The sequence below is a fragment of the Salvia splendens genome, unplaced genomic scaffold (assembly GCF_004379255.2).
Source record: "Salvia splendens isolate huo1 unplaced genomic scaffold, SspV2 ctg925, whole genome shotgun sequence".
Classification (NCBI taxonomy): Eukaryota; Viridiplantae; Streptophyta; class Magnoliopsida; order Lamiales; family Lamiaceae; genus Salvia; species Salvia splendens.
Window position 1 is genome coordinate 993 of NW_024599612.1, and position 17,132 is coordinate 18,124.

At 38.5% G+C, this 17,132-nt stretch overlaps 1 protein-coding gene and 1 long non-coding RNA gene across 4 annotated transcripts; one reads left to right on the plus strand and one right to left on the minus strand.

Annotated features, from left to right (window-relative positions):
* Positions 1–11,471: 11,471 nt before the first annotated feature.
* Positions 11,472–12,691, minus strand: LOC121791823. Of its 2 annotated transcripts, none has more exons than XR_006048747.1 (2): positions 12,553–12,691; positions 11,472–11,922 (listed from the first exon to the last, which is right to left on the minus strand). It is a non-coding gene; the product is annotated as an uncharacterized LOC121791823 (long non-coding RNA). The 2 variants fall into 2 exon arrangements; XR_006048748.1 differs by having other exon boundaries at positions 11,472–11,925.
* On the plus strand, positions 11,930–16,828 carry LOC121791822 (receptor-like protein 35). 2 transcript variants are annotated; one of them, XM_042189650.1, is made up of 6 exons: positions 11,930–13,187; positions 14,073–14,216; positions 14,309–14,452; positions 14,534–14,749; positions 14,824–14,967; positions 15,045–16,828. In XM_042189650.1, exons 1-6 carry the CDS (start codon positions 12,581–12,583, stop codon positions 16,214–16,216), a joined length of 2,427 nt encoding a protein of 808 aa, XP_042045584.1. In that variant the 5' UTR covers positions 11,930–12,580; the 3' UTR covers positions 16,217–16,828. The 2 variants fall into 2 exon arrangements, with proteins under 2 accessions (XP_042045584.1, XP_042045583.1); XM_042189649.1 differs by having other exon boundaries at positions 14,309–14,749.
* Positions 16,829–17,132: the final 304 nt, after the last annotated feature.

The window sequence follows — 17,132 nt, forward strand, 5'->3', positions numbered from 1 at the left end:
GAAAATAATATTAGTGAATTGTGGAATCAACATTATTAATATTCACATATTTAATTAATTTAACTTTTCATATTTAGAAATTGGTCACTTTATAGATGACCTAAAATTAGTGCGGTTCAAGTGGCGATGATGGTGATAAAGTTGAAAAGTTTGCTAATTGGTAATTTGGTGGTAGTCTTCCTTCAACAACTAGTTGTTAAAAATTGCATAAAATAGCTGGCTTTATTGACTAATATATGTAGAAAGTCTATGCAAATTAAGATTAGTGTGATAAAATAGCTTTCCGTGATTGAAGTATAAATCATATAAAAGCTTTGGTGGTCGGGTGGTCCAGCGCATGCCTTTCCCACGTGTAGGCCAGTGTTCGATTCCTCTCGGTAAGAGCATCTCCAGTGGTTCTGGACATGCAATAGCTCTCCCATAGCCTTGCCACAATCACATCATCAGCACTAAAATCCTCCTCCCACATCATCTGGACATGCAATAGCCCTCCCATAGTACTTCCCGGGCTCCGGGTAGGCTCTCTCCGCAATCCTCCTGCAGTCTTCCTCTGGCGTACAAACCCAAAAGATCGAGAGACGGCAGGCCTGATTCGGTCCCAGCACTTCCGGCACTCCTCCCCGGTGCGCGGTCTCCCTTCAGGGCAAAATGCCCTGTAGGCTGCGGCTATCTTGGCCCACAAGTTGACGATCCTCTGGTTGTTCGAAACGAGAGGATCATCGCAGACACTCACCCACGCCTTGGCCAGCGCAACGTTCTCCGCGTCTGTCCACTTCCTCCGGACCTGCCTATCCTCACCCGGCCGGCGACGACTCGCCGACCTTCTTGGCCTTGCCCTTCTTCTTAGAGGCGCTCCAACCCCGCTCTACTCCCCCGCCTTGAATGGGAGTTTCCGGAACCTCGTTAATACCAAAACCCAACTCCTCTAAGGAGAAGGTCTCATACTGCGTGTACTGTGCATCCGTTGGGGTCGATGTGTGCGAAGAACTGGTGGAAAAATCAAAAGCCGGCCGATAGACGTTTTAGACCCGGTCGTCACTGGAGTACCTTCGTAGTTGTTCTCCATTTCTCGTTGTTGATCTTGTACAGAAATAAGATAGAGAGAGTACTCGTTAAAACAAGTGGTGCGAATGAAAATGACGTCCAAAGCGCGTATATATAGTGTTTCGAAAAAATTTTAAAAATAAATAAAAATCTGACGCCGATCCGGGGGCCTACAATGGCGCCGTGCGGATCGGCGTGAGAATCGGCGTCAGCCCAAGAATCGGCATGGGCACGCCGATTTCGCCGACGCCGCTCGCAATGGTTCGGCGTCAGCACCGGCGTCCGCGAAAAATCGGCGTGCCGGTGACGACGCCGCCATTGGAGATGCTCTAAAGCAATTAATTCACACAGCCGATTCCTTTTTTCTATTATTAGACATATAGGGGAGTAATATTATTTTATTTTATTTTATTTTATCCACTTTATCATTGGAGTTTTTTTCTATTTTATCTCAATTATTTATTGTAATTTTTTTATCTCTATGTAGTTTTTTTTTATTGTATTTTACTATAATCTGAAATATGTTCGTGATGTGATATAAAATTTGAAAATTCAATTAGTCTATTTTCTTTTTCAAAAATTAGGTATATATTGCATTTTTTATTTTAATTATATTCTTAGTAGTATAATAGGAGCATGAATTTGATTTTCTTTCTTTTTTCATTTTCGACAACAGATAGTTTGTAGTATATTTTTATTTTTATTTTTTATTTCAGTTATATTCTAATGATTGGTATGAATTTAAAAGGTCAAAATTAGATTAGTTTCCTATTTTTACTATTTTACTTTGTGCTTTTTTACTTATATAAACGGTTAGTTTCATTATGCTACTGTTTTTTTATTATTTTTAATATACTCCGTATGATATAATTATTTATCATATAATTTGTACCCTCAGATAAAAAATTCTGGATCCGACATTGAATAGGGGTGAATATTTTAATTGGACTAAGAAAAAATAGTTGAGCGTATTAATTGGAGAGAGAGTTTCTAAAAATAGAAATGTATCATCTTAGAAAAACGTGGCATCTTAGTTGAGACGAAGGGAGTATATAATATTCCCTCCGTCCCCAAAGAATATGCACTTTGGTTTTGGCACGAGTTTTAATGCAAAATTGGTAAAGTAAGAGAGAGGTAGAGAGAAAAAGTAAACAAACTATTGTTAGTGGGGAATGAGTCCCACCTCATTAAAGATAAAAGAGTTTCTAAAATATAGAAATTGCATATTCTTGTGGGACGGACTAAAAAGAAAATAGTGCATATTCTTGTGGGAAGGAGGGAGTAATAACGTAATAATAGGAGTTAAAGTATTATATTCACAGCTGATGTGGTGTATAGAAGAATTTTTAGCCGTAATATTATAAAACATTGGCTCCTTTATATGTATCTTCAACAAAGAGTGTTCAACATAATTGAAAAGGAGAAGACCGAAGAAGGAACTGAAATTACAATGTCTACAAGTCTACAACTAATTACACCGAAGCATTGAATTTTTTTCATATTTTGAATAAGATCAATAATACTACTAGTTTTCTGTTTACCCTACTATGATTCGAATCCGATTTCCTAAACTTGTTAGATAAATAAGAAGTGTTCTATCAAATGTATATTCAAACTCAATTGAATTTCCACGAAGTTCAATGGAAAATTTTCAAAATGAACATTACTGTATATTGGATATCTTAGCTGGAAAGTGTAACCTTGCATCATCATCGTTTCGTCACCCTCGCGGCATCATCGTTTCGTCATTAGTTACTACTCACTCCGTCCCAATTAAGTTGAGTCGTATTCATTTTTAAGATATTTCCAACTAAGTTTAATCATTTCATTTTTGACAAAAAATAAAACATCTAATCACTCATACTTTATTCCATCATTTATTGAACTCTTTCTTTATATTTCCTACTTTATTCATATCTCCTACTTTTCAAGACAATTTCTTATTCTCGTATTCAAAAGTTTTGACTCAACTTAGTTGTGACGGATGGAGTATAAAAACAAAAGTTTTGACTCAAAAGTTTTTAACACAAGTTACCTGAGCCATTTATCTTTTTGGCTAAAAATAAAACATCTAACCACACCTAATTTATTATTTCTTTTACTTTATTATCTCTCCGTTCTCTTACTTTATTTTACTTTATTTAATTCACTAAATACAATTTTCTTAAATTAGGTGTAAAAAATAAACGCCCAATAACATGGAACAAGGAAGTATTTCTATATTTTGAATTGATTTTTGCACTGCTCGAGATCGACAACATCTAAGTGGATAGGATGCTAGCTAGGTGATACTAGTAGAAGTTGACAGTGGTTTAAAAGCGTACTCCATTAGAGCATCTCCAGTGGGCGGATGTCCCACACGGACATCCACTAGGACATCCCAAAAACACCTCCTGCCACGTCACTAGGACATCCCACCCCACTGCCACATCACTAGCACATCCCCTGCATATCCGCCCTTCCCATCGCCCTTCCCACTAGGACATCCCGCAATAAAAAAATCACAATAATTTAATTTTAATCACAAAAAGTACGGGAAAGCAAAATACGGATAAATTACGGGAAAGCAAAAAAAGGGCAAAACATTACAAAGTCATAAAACATAAAAAAAACAAATTTAGAAAAAAAGTAAAATACATAGTCATGAAAAAGAAGAAAAATACATAGTCCAACATCCCCGGCTCACTCCGCGCTGTCCTCGTCGCCCGTGCCGCCTCCGCTACCAGTGCCGCCCCCGTATATGAAATGAAGTTCAACGAGCCGTATATATAGAATTTAAAAAAAATATATATATATATAATTATCGGACGTCCGACCGGGACGTCCGACCGTCGCCACACAGTGGCGCCCGTCCACCCGCCCGTCGCCGGACGTCCGAGGACACCCGACGTCCTCACGGGACGTCGTATCCGACCTTCGACCCTCCCAACGGCGGACGTCCCGGTCGCCCTTCCCGGTGTCCGACCGGACGTCCTACCGGAGGGGCGCCATAGGAGATGCTCTTAGTTTCACTTTCATCGAAAAATTTACTACCTCCATCCATAAAAAATATAAAAATTGCAAATAACACGTATATTAATATGCAATTTGTAAAATAAGAAAAATTGAGAAAAAATATAATAAAAATAGTGATAATGGATTGTGATGTCCATATTTAGAATGATGGGTTAAAGTTAGTATTTTTTGAAATTTTTCATATTTAGAATTATTCTAATTTGGTGGACACCAAAATTGGTAAAATTAGTCTCTTTTTTTGTGGTCGGAGGTAGCACTTTTTTTTTGGAACGACATTTTATTTAATGCTATTCTGTAAATTACTCAATTAAGCCGCCATTTATAGTCTCATTTTGACTCGACATGGATTTTAGGAAATTGTTTGATTTGTGAAAAAAATAGAAAAATGAGTTAGTGAAAAGTGGACCTCACTTTTGTATATCGATTTTACGATAGAATGTGAGTGTAATGAGTTAGGTGAACGGTGGGTCCCCTAACCTAAAATGAAAAAAACAAAAACAAATGAGTCTTTAAATCACATCACGGACATCCCAATAAACAAAAAATATGATATTATTTCGCAGATGGAGGGATTAATTGAAAGGGCATAAGATAAAAGAAAAAAATAAAGTATATAAAATCATATTTAAATTTTGAAAAATATGTCATTTAGAGAAAAAATATTATGTCATTTAGATTGGACGGAGAGAGTCTAATAGAAGATTAGGCCACCCGCAACGCGTCACGCGGGTGGCTCGTAACCCTTCACGCCGGGACGAGACGGCGGCGAGACGCGTTGCAAACGTCCCGTCTCGTCCCCAGCACGCCGAGCGCCCCGTCCCGCCGAGACGGATGGCGAGCCGTCTCACCACGCGCCAGCGCGACGTGGCGCGCTCCGGCGCCATGCGTGACGCCATTCGCCGGCCCGCGAGTGGGCATCGTCACGCTGACGCAATAAATCATTTTTAAAAAATTGAATTTAAAAAAATATTTAAAAAATCCAAAAATTGAATTACCGTTAATATTACCATTTTTTCTTTTTTATTTTATTTTTTATTTTATTTTTTACTCTATAAATACTCCTAATTCATCCTCATTTCATACACAAATACACATCTATTCTTCCCAAATCATCTCCATTTCCTCTCCAATTTTCATCTAACCTCTTATCACAAAATGTCCGGCGACAGAAACTCTGGCGGTGGCGGCTACGGCGGGTTTGACATCAACGCATTCGGCGACTGGGGGGCATGTACAATGTCCTGGGTGGTGGTTCCGGTTCGTCGACGCCGGGCACCCAGGGTTCGTCGACGCCGGGGGGGTACCAACCACCCCATTTTGATGTGGATGCATACGCCCGTCCCTCCTCCCCGAGGTATTCGCAGGGATTATCCCAGATTCGGGAGGATTATTCGGCTGAACCCACTCCGGAAGGAGGCCGAGGTGGTGGAGGCAGCCGAGGCGGTGGAAGCTCCAGGGCGGAGGCGGAGGCGGACGAGGAGGAGGAGGAGGATCTAGGCCGGCATCCGTACAGCCCCAAGGAAACGCTGGTTATGTTCAACGCCTGGATCAACGTCTCGTACGATCCCATCGTCAAGAATCAACAATCTCGGAAGCGTTTCTGGGAAAAGGTCACCGAGGCCTACCACAAGATTAAGCCGAAGGGGTCCCGCCGCCGCACATTTAAGATGCTCCGCGCTCACTTTGACCGAGTCGACAGTGAGGTCAAAAAATTCTGCACCATCTACAAGAGTGAAGCGGCTCATTACCAAAGCGGAGCCACGGGAGCCGACATTCGAAGGTTTGCGAGTCTACTTCGACGACTCCGCCAAACAATTCAAACATGTCGATGTTTGGGAGGTCGTCAAAGACGAGGAAAGGTGGGCCGGCGGTGTCCAGTCCAGCTCGGGCTCGACCTCGAAGCTCACGAAGCACACGGCGGGTGGCCAATACTTGTCTAGTGAGGGCGGTTCGGGCAGCGCCGCACAAGAGTTTGCCTCGCAGGAGGTTGAGGGCACGACAGACGATGTCGGGGGTCCTCCCGTGGGCGCCGTCGGGCGCAAGCTAGAGGGAGAAAGGGCCGAGCCGAATCAAGCCAGGCGAGCTCGGCGGCACACTCGAACTCCCTAATGTCCATGTACATGACCACCACAATGGCGGACACTTCCCGCATGACGCCTCCCCAATACCAAGCCTATCTTGCCGAATTGAGTTTATGGCAAGACAACTTGGTATTTCGCCTCCAGGTGGCTTCAGTGCACCTCCACCGCCTTCGGGGGATGATTCGCCGGCGGAGTAGTTTTTTTTATTTTCTATAAAATTGTATTTTAAATTATGTAATTTTTATTTTTTTAGGATTTTAATTATGTGTTTTTTTTTATTTTTTTGAATTTTAAGTTGTATTTTTATTTTATGTTGTAATTTTTATTTTATTTAATGAAGTGTGTTTTTATTAATTGAATTTGTTGGAAATAAAAATAAAAAATGAAATTGAATGAATAGTAATTTAAGAGACGGTTTAGGGACCGATAAGAGATGGAGGGTTGCAGGTTCCGTCCCTTAGTTAAGAGATGGAGTAAAAAAAGTACAGTGGGGCCCAAGAATAGTAATTTAAGAGACGGTTAAGGGACGGATTAGAGACAGGGTTGCAGATGACCTTATTATTGTTTTAAATTATACTACCCCATAACCAAAATTTTGCCAACAAAGGCATGATCCGCGGACCGTTGATGGTTTCCGAGTTTTTTGGCATAGACCATTTGCCGAAATCCGTTAGAAATAATTCAGATGTCATTCATCGGTAATTACTAACTACTCTCTTCGTATGATATTAGGGAGTCCCGATTGGTAATTTTAGTTCATCAATGATTAGGAGTGGCAAGTACTCCCTCTGTCCCATAATAGGAGACACATTTTATGAGGGCACGGATTTTAAGAAATGTAAAGAGTAGTGGGTTGAAAAAGTTAGTAAAATATGATATCCATTTTTTTATATTGGTTTTATAATATAATGTGAGTGAAGTGAGTTAGTGGAATGTGAGATATACTTACCATTTATGATAAAAGTAAAATGTGACACTTATTGTGGGATAAACCGAATTAACAGAATGTGACTCGGATGGAGTGACTAATACTCTCTTTGACTAAAAAAATAAGGACATTTGAGACAACACATGATTAATACATTAATTCGTAAAGTAAGAGAGATGACGAGAATGGTAATTAAAATAGTGACAGTGGGAGTGTGGAACCCACATTATTATTAATGTTTAATATTAGGCCATAGTAGTATAAGTTGTAAATGAATTGATGTATATGATGAGTTTGGGAGAGCTTTCCATAAATGGAAATGTGATATTTTTATGGGACGGACGGAAAAAAAGAGTGTCATTATTCTTATGAGACGAGGGAGTACTACTATAAATGTTAAGTAGACATCACATTCCGATAACTCATTTCATCTACATTTCATCTTTTTCACTTATTTTCCTTTATAAAGTAGCAGTATATCTAAAAGCTCATACCAAACTCGACAGGCTCTTAAATGCTGAATGGAAAGACTAATTTTTGTAGTGAGGTAACAAAATGTTACAAATGTAAATTACTATTATATGATCCAATTTAACTTGCCACTTAATAACATAAACAGACATGGAAATAGTTAATTAAATTGTTACTCCCTTTATCCATTGTTAATTCAGTACAATAATTTTTATATTTTTCGGAATGTTTCACGCCAATTGAGTCATTTTCCTTTTTGACATATTCTCATATTTTTGTCTCTACTTTTTCATCCATCTTATTTTATTCTTTCCACTTAATTAATAAAACCTTATTTTTCTTAAATCTCGTGTCTAAAAGAAATATCTCATTTAATATGGGTAAGGGAATAATACGTTATCTGTCTATAAAATAATATCCATATTTCTATTTAGGGTAAATAAATTTTAAAATTATTACAGGTACATTCTACTATAAAATTACAAAGTATTATTCATACTCTATAGAATTTTTCTATCCATTTGTTTCATGTATTTTAAAATTCATATTGATTAAAAGAAGACTTCAAATTTTAGACGAAATGACTAATTTACCAATGGACAATTGGATATGACTGCCATGTAGACTATAGACACGTTAGTCATTCATTATTGGGCAAATAATAAATAATATTGGGAAGACTTTATTTCTGGCAAGTCATTATTGGGGTCGTGGTCTCCTTTTTCTAGAGTTGCTATTCAAAAGCTTGGCCTATTCGATATAAACAAAATCGTAAAAATATAAGAATGCATAAATAGAGACTTTTATTAGGGCATTCTTAACTCTGGTTCGGATCCAGGACCCAAGTCTCATCCACATCATCATTTCCCTAATTTTTTGTGCTAGGTACAAAAAAAAATTATTTAGGGGTTCGCGTCCAGCCTGAACACCCCTAACTGTAGGTCGGGCCGCAACCAAATGCGTCCAGAGAGCATCCAACGTCGGGCCAGGACGCAATCGGGAGAGGCCATGGGATGAACCTCCGCCCCAAGCGCGGCTCAGACCGCTACCTCCTCCCGTCCAACGCTGCAGGCCGCATGACGGGACCTAGGTGCGGTCCGGTCCGCTGCGTTAAGGATGCTCTTATGCCTCTCTAAAAAGGATAGAAATTTCCTGATCAAACCTGACAGCGAAGGGTTTTGAATAGTACTCACTCCACTCCACCCTATAATAGGGGTTTTGAACAATACTCACTCCGTCCTATAATAGATAACACATTTCATAATGTTATATTCCATTTCGATCCGTCGCACAATAAGAATCACATTTCACTTCTAGCATAACTGGTAAGTAGCTCTCACATTCCACTAACCCACTTCACTCACATTCTGTTATAAAATAAATATAAAAAATTCGACCCCATTTCCATTAGCTTTTCCAACCCACTATTCTTTATAATCTTAAAACTCGTGCCCACACAAAATGTGACTCCTATTGTGGGATGTAGGGAGTATTGTTTATGTGTTAAATGGAGAGAGAAATAGTATATTTATATTAATGTGTGAGTGAACTTTTCTCGAAAAATGGTACATGACATATTTTATGAGAAACTAAAAAGAAAAAGTGCGACATCTATTATGAGCAGGAGAAAGTAATACTTGTCAACTACCAAAGTACGGATCTGGGGTAATATCTTCATCTGTTACCCTTATTTAACCCAAACCCAGTCAATTTTTTATTAAAATATTCATTTCTCATTCATTCACGTACACAGCTCCAAACTAAATATAATTCTCACTTTGATAAGGCTTATTTCATGCATTGGTTTATGGGTAAAATGTATGCTACTTGATCGGTTTATCGCGCAAAACGAGTGTTAATTGTGCAGAAATGCCGCTTGATCAAGGCAACAAGGCTAAGCTGATCAAGCAAGTATAATCGGCGAAAAATGCCAAATATCTGGGGAAGTTGATCAAGGGGAGTAATCAAGCAGTTAAGGAGGGAGGGGACCACTGGGTACCAGAAGAAGGAAACGTGAGGAAATGAGATGGATGTGGCGCACCATTCTGTTATCAAGGACGACGTTCTAGAAGGGGACACGTGCTGATATATGAGACGCAAGGACGGAGCTGCGTCACGAATCTGTTACTGAAAAGCGTCGTCATTCTAGAAGGAAGCACGTAGCAATCAATGAGTCGCTCACTCTCAGCATGAGCGAATATTCCCTGCCAAGATCGTTATCCAGCTGGAGATCCTGCCGAGCCTATAAATAGAGGATGTGCCACCACAAGAAGGGGATCCACTACTTTACTTTCCGTCTAGTTTAGCTTAGTTCAGTTCTCTAGCTTAGTTCAGTTTTCTAGATAGCTTAGCTTAGCTTAGATAAAGTGTTGCTTAGTTAGAAAGGGCGATTGACGAAGCACTGCATAATACTTGTTATCTGTCAGCGTATTCTCAAGTTTCCCGCCGAGATTCTTCTCGGTTTTACTTGCTTTCTTAATTTCCGAAGTGTTAGCTTAGTTTAAATTTCACTCTGTGCTTAGTTTAATTTTAATCAAAGTTGTTTCGTTTTCATCCTCGCATTTACTATTTCGTTTTCGCCTGCAACTCACTTGACCCAGTAGTTAAATTTACCTTGATCAAGTTAGCTAGTTTAAATTCTGCCTAGAGTAAAATCAGTAGTTAAAAACTCCCAAGTTAAAACGTGGCAGCAGCCAACCCCCCTGTTCACTACTCACACACTCGACACACCAACTTCTCTGTGGGATCGACCCCTAACTTGCCGCTTTACTGTTAAAGTTGTGCAAAATTGGGAGTTATAAATTACTTTGGTGGGAAAACGAGCGAAAGCGAGAGATCGACTCGATCAAGTGGCAACGATATTTGCTAACTGATCCAACCGGTTCAGTTATCTTTCCATATAACTTGGTCTGAATTCGCGTTCGACTCTTTTCAAGACCTTCCACACTTCCACTAGGGATCCTAACCCAACTCTCTTTTTACATACTTATAAATATTTTTAATAAATATATAAAATAATATAAATTATAATACTCTTTACATATCATTGAAGATTCCATATCATTAAAGATGACTCACTCTCCTTTTTATTTTGTCCAAATCAAAATGACTTATTATTAAAAATACACACTTTTTTCTCTACTTTAGTCACTTTCTTACTTTACTCCATCCATTTAATACAGAATAAAATCACATAAAATCTCGTAAGGGGATAAATAAATAATTACTAATTCTTCATATAACTAAAGTACAATATAATATTACATTAAAAAAATAAAAAAGTTATTATACGGTAATATCAAAATAACAAATCAATTAATCTATAGATTAAAAGTTAAAAATAAAAGAGAACTAATTCAATAAAAAAAAATACACGGTATAAAAGAGCAAAAGCAAAATAAAAAATATTTAAATGGCAACCAGTAATATGGCGCCACATGTCTGACCCCTCATTTTACTGGATTTGGATCCCTCCGGTGGCAAAATGCATAGAAGGGGATATTGTGCACATCTCCAACATTGATTTGTGAATTAAAAAAAATTGTATAACTTCATACGGAGGGTGATGATGTGCACAGCATCCCTGCGGTACATTTTGTGCAATTTGTCCCAGCAGGGATCCAAGTCCCATTTTTCTTGGGGCGACACTCTCTCTCCGCAGAGGTCTAGAGAGTAGCTCTACTAGAGGGTCACAAACAAAATGTTAATTTTTGATTAAATTATTATAAAATGTTGGCTGTCTCACGTTTGACCGGAAGGGGGTTTCCATCCTTAACTAGCCCGAACTTAGGCCCCAAGTCCCCTCCATATCATCATTCCTTTAAATTTGAGTCATAGGCCAAAACTGGACTCCATCCCGGACCACAGCTATTAAATTGTACTATTCACAACTTCAATCTATTTTACTTGTGAAAATTAAAAACGTTGAACAATTATAATACGCATAAATTCATTTTTAATTCAAAAATAATAAATTATAAACTAAAATATTAAATTAGAACATTAAAAAATGCAAAAAAAAATTGCTCTTCTTCTTCCTCTCGCCCCTCTTCAACCTTCTTCAAAATGCAAAACAAAAAAGAGAAAACTGGGTCCGTCGCCCCTCTTCCAAATGCAAAAAATCAGAAATTGAGGCTCCGTCGCCCTCTTCTTCCTCTTCCTTCCTCCCCCTCCTTCAAATGCAAAAGAAACCAGAAATTGGGGCCCGAGACCGGAAAAAGCTCACCTCCAACGCCGGCCAGGCCGGACCCCAGGCTCATCCCCAGGCTGCAACTGCGCTCCCGGGACTGGCCCAGGCCGGGAATTGCTCCCCACCATCGCTGCGTGACGCAGGCCGGGACCCAACTGCGGCCCGGCCCCATGCGTTAAGGATGCTCTAAGAGTCTACTGGTGCATACCCAAAATAAAGGATTACACGACTTGATCTTGATTAGGATTTACACTTGATACATATCATCAATATCAATATCATCAAATAAAAGTTTGACTAAAGTATGTTTGTTCACTTATCCTATATTTATAGTACTCAAATTTAAACCACTTTCTTCTCAAAGTCGATGTGGGACTAATGATCAACATTAATGGACTCTTATGAAGTGGGTGAGTATATAAAGGAAGCATGATACTTTTGAAATTGAGGGTATTACATAAATCTACTCCAAATTAGTTAAGAATTTTTGCGATTTTTGCCCTGAAATTGGTAAAAAGTTTGGATATCTTATTGCCGGTATTTTGTGGAAGTTCCATTTGTATAAAAGATTTACAATATTTTTATCGAAATAAGGAGTATAAATCTTTGTCCCACATCGGTGATGGATGAGAGAATTCTTAACCACACTCTTCCTAAATATACTCTTTCTTTTCTTACGGCACACACGCAAATTCCCACACTCTTCTGGGATGTAAATATATATGGTGTATTTTCTGTTGTTTTTTTTCCACATACGTAGACAAATACTTTATTATACTACGGAGTATTATATATTGGTTATAGGGAATTCCACAATGACTTACTATTTGGCCATTCAGAAAATCAATTCTCATGGTGGAGCTTTTTACCCGTATTCTGTTACTTGCTCTTCTTTGGTGGGTTAATTGCTCAGCTAACACCGATCGTTCTGCACTTCTAGCCTTAAAAGCCCATATCTCGTCAGATCCCCACAATTTATTGTTGAAAAACTGGACTACCCAAACATCCTTTTGTAACTGGGTTGGAATCACCTGTGATCCACTCAATAGCCGTGTCACCGGGTTGAATCTTTCCAATGTGCAACTCGTTGGCACCATCCCTCCCGAAATTGGAAATCTTTCTTCTCTTATATCTCTGGATATGAATGAAAACTCCTTCTACGGCCCCATTCCTGCCTCCATCTTTAACTTGTCATCCATACAGGTAATCACTCTGAGAGGTAATGCTGCTTTGTCAAGTGAGCTACCAACCGACATGTGCAAACACAGCCTTCACAACCTCAGATTGCTGCGTATTTCCTTCACTAAGTTGTATGGACAAATACCATCGAGCCTGGGCCAATGTTCAAGCCTTGAAAAACTTTCGTTGTACAACAACAGCCTGGTTGGAGAGGTGCCTAAAGAGATTGGGAACTTGACACACCTCACACAGTTATTTCTTGGCTTCAACACTTTAACTGGTATGCATATCTCTGTTTTTTGTTCGAGTTATATGTAAAGTGTCTGCTTCATTATCTAATTCTTTTTGACAAATAAACCTCGGATGTTGGGCGTAGTGGCCATCGGTGGGTGAATGGTGATAAGGAATGGGCGGCTGAGTTTCGCTAGTGGGGTTATCTTTTAGGAATTAATTTGCATATAACATTACTTATTTTTTTTCTCATATATCATACTTTATCAATTTCTCATTAAAACTTAGGTCATCCACAAATTTGAGAGAGTATAAATTTTTATCGATCCATAAATAAACTAAACATTCATATTTTTACGATATTTGATTTGTGTAATAAATTCATATCATATTTAGATTTTGATTTATGAAAGATTGTATATTTCGTAGTATTAAACAACATACTATTAAGGTATCATAAGTATCAAGCGAATTCCTATTGGCCTCCATTGCTGGTGCTCTTATGGTTCTACTACCATAAAGGCATATGCCATAAAATAAAATAAATTACATATATATATTAATATTATTTATGTTTTACGGTTTTTAGGATTTTTCGATTTTTCGGTTTTGTTCGGGTTTTTCGGTTTTTAAGTTCGGTTTTCGGTTTTTCGGGTTCGGTTCGGTTTGGGTTTTGAACTAAATTTGGCTTTTCGGTTTTGGTTCGGTTTTGGCAAAAAACCGAACCGAAACCCGAATGCTCACCCCTAGTGTCAAGTCAAAAACCAAAAATAAAATTGATTTTAGTGTATTATTGGGGCTAATAGGCTACTCCATTTAAAGTGTTAGTGTACAATTGGAAATAGTTAACATTTTAATTTAGGAAATAGGTGTGCTGACAATTATAGTTACACCTTATATTTTGATTAAGATAACTCAATTTGTTACTCCACAGGTGATATCCCAAAACAGATTTCTCATCTTCACATGTTACAATCATTGTGGATGGAATCAAACAAATTTACTGGACCTTTACCTCCAGACGTTGGGAATTTGACATCCCTTCGAGAGTTGATCCTTTACAATAATAATTTAACAGGTATGTTATATTTTTCTAAAACTTTTCAATCATTGTGGGCTACCATTCAAATATTATTCTTACTAAACTTCTATGAATTATTTATTTCACAGGTAATATTCCTAATCAGATTGGTCATCTTCGTAATTTAGAAACATTAAGCATGGCATCCACCGGGCTTAATGGATCGATTCCAAAAGAGATTGGGAACTTGACGGCCCTTCGTTCTCTATACCTCGATAACAATGTATTGAATGGTATGGATAGTCCTTTTTTTCTAATCATTAGTTGTAATTTTCTTGTTTTTATGTTTTATTCACGATTCTACATTTTTATAGGTGTTATTCCACATGAGATTGGGCAGCTTAACAATTTACTAATTTTGTCCATTGATTCGAACAAGTTGATTGGCACTTTACCGCCAACCTTTTCTAACATGTCTTCTCTGAAGTATATTTCACTAAGTCATAACACACTTAATGGGACATTGCTAAGAGAAATTGGAAACATGAAAGCACTCCAAGAATTATACCTCATCAACAATACTTTGACTGGTGAGATTGTGCAGTTATACACACATTTTTATCATGTTTGACTACTAAAATGACTATTTATTTTCATAATTCAGGTGTGATTCCGGAAGAGATTGGTGGCCTTGACAAATTAGTATCATTATACATGAATGGCAACAAGCTCATCGGCCCTCTGCCTCGAGTCATTTTGAACATGAAATCTCTTGTAGCATTATCTCTCAACAAGAATGCTTTGACTGGTAGGAGTATCTCTTCATATACAAGTGTCACAATGAGTGGAAATATCTAATTAATACCAACTTGATATAAATTTCAGGTATCATTCCAGGAGAATTGTTCACAGCCAATATTAAGAGTGTTGATCTCTCCGATAACCATTTTCAAGGTTCCATACCGCCAGCGATTGGAAGATCCCTCAACTTAACTTATCTCGACTTGGCGAATAACAATCTCTCCGGCCCTATACCTTCCACCATCTGCAATTTGAGATCCCTCCAATTTCTTAACCTATCAAACAACAACCTGCAGGGTGGGCTTCCAAAGTGTTTAGGAGAGCTGACTAAATCCTTGCACGTTCTGCATTTGAAGGAGAATAGCCTTGGTGGCCAAATTCCACCATCATTTTCAAAGGGCTGCGCTCTTGAGTCTCTCAACCTCAACAGCAATAACCTAGAAGGAACGTTGCCGCAAGCCCTTGGAAATTGTGAGAAGCTACAAGTTCTTGATGTTGGAAGCAATGGGATACACGGTGGGTTTCCCTTTTGGACGGAGGATCTTGTCGATCTCCGAGTCCTTATTTTGGAAGAGAATAGATTCAATGGTAGTATTGTTTCACCCATTGCTGATGTTGAGATTAGTAGTGATGCTCCATTTGGAAAGTTGGAAGTGTTTGATGTATCTCAAAATGAGTTCAGTGGGTCCCTACCGACTACATATTTGTCTACCTTCCCAGCCTTGATGAATGGCAAGGAAAATGCGTCGGAAAAGAGTAGCATGTATGAGGAATCAATGGTGTCTGTTTTGAAAGGCTCAGAGCAACCATTATTGGTCAGAATGTTGACTACATTCACCACCATTGACATGGCGGAGAACAAATTCTCCGGAAAGATTCCGGATTCCATAGGGAATCTTAATTCACTCAAGTGCTTGAATTTGTCTCATAACAATCTCACTGGGCAGATACCATCATCCATTGGAAATGTGAAAGCATTGGAATCATTAGACTTGTCTTCAAATCGATTGAATGGTGAGATTCCAAGGCAGTTGACAATGTTGAGTTTTCTTTCTAAGTTAAATCTTTCGATGAATGAGCTTGTTGGAGAGATTCCTCAATCAGGCTGGTTTCGGAAGTTTGATAATAGCTCCTTCATTGGGAATCCGGGGTTGTGTGGATTTCCGCTGACTAAAAAATGCGAGCAAGTTCCCAGGTCGCCTCCTCAAGAACGTGATGATGGTGATCATTCTAAGTTTTCGAATGGATTTAGGTAGCGACCCGTGGTGTTGGGATATGGATGGTTCGTAATAGGAGTTTTGATTGCTTGTTTAATAATGATATGAACCATATTTGTTGTATTAGTCTGTTTGTGTTGTGGATGCGGCAGAATAGTGTGGTAGAACGGTTGTTTTGTGGATGCGGCAGAATAGTGTGGTAGAACGGAGGAGGACATGGATCTTCCACATGAGGAGAAGGAGAAGCTCCATGCTTTGAAAAGAAGCTCGTCATGGAAAGCAATGGATGGAAAGTGGTAGATCCAGCATTCGGAAATGGAAGGGGTGGACATGGCTATTTTTTGGTCTTCGGGGCGACGTCGGAGGCAAACGGGATGAGGCAGACATGGATATTTTACTTTTGGATAAGGGCAAATTAGTCAACCTTTCCAACCCCCCCGATCCGCCACTGGGATACTCCAAATTGGAAAATGATATGCTACATACCTTATGTGAGCTCCTCATGAAAGCACCACTCTCATTTGAAGCACGTTTAGCATTGTTCGTTTCGATTTATATATTTAGTTTGATTCTAATAAGTTAAAAAATGTTATTGAAATTTTTAATTTCACAGAATTCATAAAAATCAAAGCTCGATTTGTTAGTTTATTACTCCCTCCGTCCATGAAAAATAGGGCATTTTCATTTTCTGCACTTATTTTGAAAAAAATGATAATAAATAGTTAAAGTGGAGAGAAAGTAAAGTACGAGAGAAAATAACGTAGAGAAGTCTCTTGTCTATATTATTCTCTCTCTTACATGTGCAGAAAATGAAAGTGCCAATTTTTCGTGGACGGAAGGAGTAATTTATTTGAAATTATAGAGAAAACGAGCAAATCGAGCTTTGATTTTCATGAATTTTGTGAAACTAAAATTTTCAATAACATTTTTATTGTATTAGAATCAAACTAAATAT

What these genes read in the sequence shown, in the direction of transcription:
- LOC121791822 (XM_042189649.1), top strand. Translation starts at nt 12,581, where the DNA reads ATGGTGGAGCTTTTTACCCGTATTCTGTTACTTGCTCTTCTTTGGTGG. An exon ending in TGGCTTCAACACTTTAACTG is followed by an intron (nt 13,188 to 14,072) that starts GTATGCATATCT and finishes GTTACTCCACAG; the next exon opens with GTGATATCCCAAAACAGATT. An exon ending in CAACAAGAATGCTTTGACTG is followed by an intron (nt 14,968 to 15,044) that starts GTAGGAGTATCT and finishes TATAAATTTCAG; the next exon opens with GTATCATTCCAGGAGAATTG.